The 7,232-nt window shown below is 45.4% G+C and overlaps 1 protein-coding gene across 1 annotated transcript; it reads right to left on the minus strand.

The window, feature by feature from the left end:
* Positions 1-3,598: 3,598 nt before the first annotated feature.
* On the minus strand, positions 3,599-4,039 carry LOC136535499 (uncharacterized). Its single transcript, XM_066527756.1, has one exon. It carries the CDS (start codon positions 4,037-4,039, stop codon positions 3,599-3,601), a length of 441 nt encoding a protein of 146 aa, XP_066383853.1.
* Between the last annotated feature and the right edge of the window lie 3,193 nt (positions 4,040-7,232).

Raw genomic sequence — 7,232 nt, forward strand, 5'->3', positions numbered from 1 at the left:
TCAAGGGCCAACAAGAATATGTTTTGTAAGATCGATTTGTCTTTTTTTTCTTCAATTTTGGCGGTTGATGTATTTATCACGGGAACTGTTCCAATTGGTATGTTGTACGAGAAGGAACGGTCCGGTTTCTTCGACACTTTGTATTTAGTGTCGAAGGATTGTAAGCCGTGTTTCTCGTGGGTTTTCTCCAGACGATGCTATTTAGCGGGTACTACATCTTGTTGCAAGCAACGGGTAGCTTTTGCGGTCTTCAAAACCTTGAATCGTTGGTAGACACTGAATGATTGAAGGAAGAAGACGACTAAATTGGCCTTTAATGTACTCTTATTTTTCTAGATATCGTTTTATGTAAAACTTTCCATCTTAACTTATACTGGCCATTGTTTCACTTGATATGTATTAAATGTACAAGCATTTTTGTGTGCGTTCTATTAAAAATACTCTACAATCATGTAATGATGGAAACTTCAGGACAGGGCTTTATACCGTTGACCCCGTGAAAGGAACTCCTAGGCAGTGTTTGGCATGGCTCCAGGGGCTCCGGCTCCTCCTGCCTGGGTCCTGTTAGACACTGTTGACGACTGTAGCGGCACCTAGCAGGGCTCTGACTCCCTCGAAATTGCACTGCAAAACCAACGGAGCCAGAGCAGCTGGATTTGGAGGCTCCGGTAGCTCCTCTAAAGTGGTGCTACAGTAGTCAGAGCTGGAGCCGCTGGAACCCCTCCAACAGGCTCCTAGCGTGTGCATCTACTCACTCCGCCTCTATTTAAGTGTTGCTTTAAGAATCTGCCTACCAAACTTTTTCAAGTCTAACCGTGTTTGTAGAAAATATTATTAACATCATTTATATCTTTGCATAAACCGTTGCCCGCTCACCCGCAGGGGCGAAGCTACATTTAGATTAGGGGGTGCAAATCTGCCCCCTAAATATTGTAGAAACAGTGATTATGTCTAAAATTCACTACATATGCACCCCCTATGGAAAAATCTATGCACCCACATGCTAATTAAGTGCACATCCTCTAATTTAGTCTAGCTTTGGCACTGCAGGACTGCTCACGCGCTCGTTGTGGCGACGGTAGTAGTGCCCATGGCGGACGAAGGGGGCCTAGATCTACATGCCTGCGGCGGCGGTTGTCTGGGCCATTGCCTCACTCGCTCGGGCGGGGGCAGCGGCACTCAGCGCCCGCACCTTATGGTGGGCGAATCCCACCTGTTGAGGGCAACGACGACGCCCGAGCCCTTGCCTGCATGACTGGGGACTGTGCGTTTGGGATGGTGGCGGCACTCGACGCGCCTCCACATGGTGGTGCCGGGGCTCATAGACCTCCTGTGCACGCCCACGCTGCAACGCCTTGGCAACTCGATACTTTGGGGCTGGTAGAGGAGATCGTCACTTCAGGCCAATGCGTTTGGTTGTTTCAAGCAAGTAGCGAGCTATGACATCATGTTTTGTGTGAGAAACTTTGCTGCCTTTAGCTCGATAGAACTAGTGTCGATAACGTGTTGAGGAATCGAGTTCTTCACATAAGCACATGAACACGAGAACACGAGAGAACAAAGATGTATAGGAAAAGTGGGGGCTCTTTTACTCGTTTAATTGTTTCGGTAGATCCATCTCCTTTTATTATTTTCACATTTGTTGCTTGACTTTGATTTCGTAATAATGCCAACTTTTTTTTTGTAAGAATGAGGAAAAGGTGGCAATTGATACATGAACAACTAAAGAAACACGTGCTGAGACATGGAACGAGCACAGGCCAAACCGAACCAAAATATAAAAGCATGTGGTAAGAAACACTTCGCTCTTTAATATTTGATACCTAGATAAAAGAATAAAATACATAGATAATGTAAAGAATAGGTATATTTTATTAAAAATGATTGAAAAGAGTAAAAGGAAGGGAAATTTTGCTCAGGGACACTGAAGGAAGGAAAGTGCTTTATTGCTGCCGGACACCGCCAACTCGTGTATGTGCTGAGTACCATTAGGAATCGCTGTTTTTTTTGCCAGAAGACACCGCGACCAGTATTTTAATCTTTTCTATCATTTGGGAGAGAGAACAAGCAATGGATGGACAAGAGTTGCCCCTAGCTCGGTTGGGCTCTGCCAATTATGGTCATTGAACCAGGTGTCCGAACCCACCGGTCGTCTTCCTCCTCCAGACATCCCAGCGGTTCCCCTTCCCCTTCTTTCCCACTCCCAAACCAAGTGGTGGCTGGAACCCTAGATCCCTTGATCTGGCGGATGGCATCCAGTTCACACTCTGCTGGCGGCGTCTGCCCCCCACTCCCGAGCTTGACCCCTTCAGGGATGCATCTGGTTCTTTGCCCTTGGTTCCTGCTCAAGTGCGGGACGAAGCTCATCGGCCGGGTTGTCGCAGAAGACAGGCAGCAAGGGGAAGAGGTTCTACAAGTGCCCTCTGCTAGAGCATGTAAGTGATTCTAGTTCCGTGGATCTCCAATTTTGTTTGCAATGGTGGTTTGAGATTTGGAATTCGGCTTTTGCATGCAAGGTGTACATGTTTGAAGAAGACTATATCGAGTACTTGGTGGTTGGAGGCCACCTTCCTCGCTATTGCAGTCGGTTTAGAAGTGCGGAGGTTTCAGTGGGTGTAGTCAAGGCGAAGGATGGCCATGACATGTTGATAGCAGACGTAGAAGGTGTTCAGACCTTCACTGGTTTGTTGCAGAGCGCAATCGCCTCTCTGAATGATGTGGAGGCAAACTGAAGGCTCTATCTCAAACTGAAGCCAAGATGGATAGGATTGGAGAGCGTCTGCTTATTCTTGGTGTGGCAAACTTGGTAGTTGTAGCATTGGTTCTAATGGTTTTGATTGCAAGTAAGGCAAGCAATGTGTTGGTGCTCATGTATCTCGGTCCTTATGTAACTGTTGTAGGCACATGATGCATTGTAATGTAATGGGTTGACATGTGAACTCAGAGATATGACATGAGCTGTTATCCTTCAATATCACTATGTGCATTGTCAACCAAGTAACACTGAGCAAAGCAAAGACAGTAGACATAACATCTTAAAGCATGATAATCTTAGAGGTAGCTGATAGTAATTAACATAACATCTTGAAGGTACATGCCTTCACATGTCACAGTACACCTTAAACAGCACAAATCGAGTGTCACATGACATCACATGTCAACAAAAGCAATTGTTTTGGACACTTCAGTACTTAAACTACTTATGCTTATCCATGACTAGTTTCTTCTTAGCTGCCATGCCAGTAGTGTTCTTCCTCTTTGGTGTCCTCTTGGTCGTCACCTTGATCTTCTTGGGAGGGGATGAACTTCCATCTGTCATGGCCAACATCCTTTTGTGGCTACAAGTGCAGAACTAAAATATTAGTATGTAGTCTTTAGATATCATAGTTATGTCAAGGCAATAAGGCAAACAGGTATAGGTACCTTCTAGTGTTGGCTGCAGGGCTAGAAGGTGCTGCTGCAGCACTTGTAGTGCTTCCTCCAACCTGAGACTGCTGGGTAGAAACTGTAGAAGTTGGCGTGGGAGAACTTTCCATCTGTTCCACAAGTGCTTATGTGTTTGTTTCTATCCATTGGATTGCATTTGGTGAAGCCTTCTTCATATGTTGTAATGGTACTCATAATGCTGCTGGTTGTATGCCCTGCTGCATGGCCACAAATACTTCTTGAACACAGCACCTTTGTACCTCTTCTGGAAGTTCTTCACCAAATGCCTCATGCACTCTCTATGCTCAACTCCATTTGAAAAAACCGAAGTCACTGCACTGTCAATTCCTTTACCAGCATCTGTAGAGATTACAAGTCCTGGTGGGGAGCCAATTGCAGTCTGTAGCTTCTCAAAGAACCATTTCCAACTGTCAGCGGATTCTAAACTAAACACACCATAAGCAACTGGAAACAACCAGTTGTTTCCATCTACTGCTGATGCAGAGGCTAGCTGTCCTCTCCACCTCCCTGTTAGTACTTTTGAATCAACTCTCAAGAAGGGTCTGCATCCATTCAAGAATCCATCAACACATGACTTCAGTGCCACAAACATTCTCGAGAATCTCATCTTCTTTCCCACATTTTCCCATTCAATTTCCACAATGCTACCAAGATTGGTTCTCTCAACCTCTGCCTTGAAACTGAAGGCATCATCAAAACTGTCGTTCCACTTGCCATTAATTTCTTCTAGAGCCATCCGTCTGCCATCAAAGACCACATAGTATGACAAAGTAATGTTATACTTCTTCTCCAGGTCTTTCTTCAATGCTGCTGCCCCTATTGTCGGTTCCTCTCTGAGGATGTCAATTATCCTGTCCCTCACCCAGGCATTGTTAGCCATACAATTTTGATGCAGTTTGGATGTGCTTGGACACGTATGCTTTTCATACATCTTCTTTATCTGCAAAGCAGTTAAACAACAAAAACAAACATGTTCACAAAATTCACATTTAGTAACCCATCCTATCAGTTCAATAACAAAAATGATTCAATAGCATACCTGCCAAGTTTTGCCATCTTGCAGCTGAGATGCATGAATCCTCCACTACACCTCTTCTTCTTACTCTTTGAACCCTTGCAGATTCCTCTGTACCTTGTTGACTCACTGTAAAGAGCTGCAATTTCAAACTCATTTAGTACTGCAATTGCCTAATTGCTCTCTTAAAGGTATCCCCATCCTCAAATATGACCCCACAAGCTATGGTTGGGTTTTCTAAGTCAGTGACATGTTCAAAAACTTCACAACCAGCTTCATCATCAACATAAAGATCATCCTTACCATTACCGTCAGAGTCATAAGCATCAACATCTGGACCTGCATTATCATCATTAAGGCTAGACATGTAATGGTTTTCATCATTCACCCCCACATATTCTTTTTCATCTTCTTCCCAAGACACATCATCATCAGCTACCTCCTTTCTTTCTTCTTTGACCTTGGAACACTTTTCATCTCTCCATCAGTATCAGTGCCACCATCACAAACATCATCACAAGGATCTGGCTCTGCATCATCATAGTCACCTGCTTGAACAGGAGGTTCAAGAGCAGGTACTGCCTCATCAGCAGAAACACTCTGACTATATGCAACTGCAACCGTGTCATACACCCCCACATACACAACCAGCTTCCTTAGATCCTAATACATGTCAATAGCATCCATCAGCATGGAGTCAAGCTACTAAGAGTGGAGTAACATTTTCTCGGCTTGTTGTAAAAACATAGATTCAAGCCCTGATTAGCTCCGCAAGCGACCTTAGCTGCTACATCATTAGTAAGATCCTTCAAATTCGTAGTGTCCATATCAACCACTAGTTGGGAAATCAGCTGTAAGAGGATTAAGATTTCGGAGTGGCCCGCATATCAATCCGACAGGCGGTACTAATGTCCATCCTAAAAAATGGACAACAAGAAACCATGAAATCCCTAGATTCGGCCCAACAAATACTAAGATGAGCAAGACAAATCCAACCACAACAAGCAAACGGGGGGAAAAGGAAACGAGAGAAAAGGGGAAGAACAGGGCGTACCCTTCAGGAACCCATGCTAGATTGAGCCCCTTCGAAGGGGAATCTACACTTGGCCGCAAGCGCTTCACTTTTCTCGACGACACCATCCTCATACGTCCATCAAACCACGGGCGCGAGCCGTGCCGGAGGAGGCGGCGGAAGCCAGGTCGTTGCCGGAGCTTCGTGGATGCGGTAAGAGATGCGGCGACGCCTGTGGCTGAGTGCGAAGGGGTTAGAGTTTAACAAAGGGGATGTGTGCCTTCGACCGACGTAGTCTGGTTCAACCAGGGGCATCGAGCGTCATTTTCAAAATTTTCCCTCTCCAAAATGACAGAAAAGAGTAAAGCAATGACTATGGTGTCTTCTGCCAAATAAATCGTGATTCATAATGGTACTGAGCCAATAAGCAAGTTGCGGTATCCAGCGGCAAATAACGCCATTCTTCGGTGTCCCTGAACAAAATTCCCCTAAAAGGAAACAGGAAAATTGAACGGAGTTGGAACTTGGAAGAGAGGGAGAAGAGAAGAGACGCTAGCAATGTAAAATTCCACGTATATTTGCCCAACCGTTCACACTTGACTCGTTCGGTCGTGTCGTTCCCGTTCTCCTCCTCGCATCCCTCTCGTCCGTACGCCGTCGTCGTCGTGTCGTCGTCGCCGCCTAGCTCGCACCGCCGACAACATCTCAGCCCAGATCGAGCCTCCCCCTTCCCAAATCGGGTTCTAGTTGGCTCCCGCCACCGCCGCCGCCCTACACCAGGTGCCGAGGCCTTGGCCGATCTCTTCGCCGGCGAAGAGCGCCCAGCAGGTATTCCCACCCCTTTCTCTTCCCTGTTTGCTGCGCGAAACCGAGTTCCCAAACTACCTCGAGCTATTTGGCTATTCGATGCCTAGTAACTTCTAACTTTTTGCGAAAATTATTGGGGTACGTGTGTTACACACCCATGTCCCTCTACTAGATCTGCCCCTGGCCGCCGCCCTACACCAGGTGCCGATGCCTTCGCCGATCTCTTCGCTGGCGAAGAGTGCCCAGCAGGTATTCCCACCCCTTCTCTTCCCTGTTTGCTGTGCGAAACCCAAACTACCTCAAGCTATTTGGCTATTCCATGCCTAGTAACTTATAGCTTTTTGCGAAAATTATTGGGTGTACATGTGTACACCATGTCCCTCTACTAGATCCGCCCCTGAATTGGGGTTGCTCTGAGAAAAATGCTAGCAGCCAGCAAGATGCAACACAAAAATGGTCTCAGGGCTGCATATAACATTAGGAAGCCCTAAATTACGTATTAGTAGTTGAGTGTAGATGTCAATTAGCAGAATGAGTGAAAGACTAGGCACAATTGTTGGCTGGAAATTCTAAAAACACCTTTTACTAAACTTCATGCTACTAAACAGAAATGGAGCAGTTTGTGTCACATTTCTCCTGTAGGATCCCTAGCTCTCTTGTATTACTAGGTGTAACTCTGAATACACAATGATCATGTAGTATATACTTCTATTGAGCCACTGACTAAATTAGAAATGGTCAGTGTGTTGATCGTTCTCACCTGTGAGTTTGATATGTATCTTTCTATTCCTAATATCAATTCATGCTTCTATTTGTGAATGATAATAGGTACTTCTTTGGATCATTATTTGTAGTAATAACATGTATCTGTCTATTCCTAATTTCACCATGATTTGTTGATCCACCGGAGGTACCAGTGCTAGCAGCATTTAATTCTTGGATTGGGTGCTA

The sequence above is a fragment of the Miscanthus floridulus genome, unplaced genomic scaffold (genome assembly GCF_019320115.1).
Source record: "Miscanthus floridulus cultivar M001 unplaced genomic scaffold, ASM1932011v1 os_997, whole genome shotgun sequence".
Lineage (NCBI taxonomy): Eukaryota > Viridiplantae > Streptophyta > Magnoliopsida > Poales > Poaceae > Miscanthus > Miscanthus floridulus.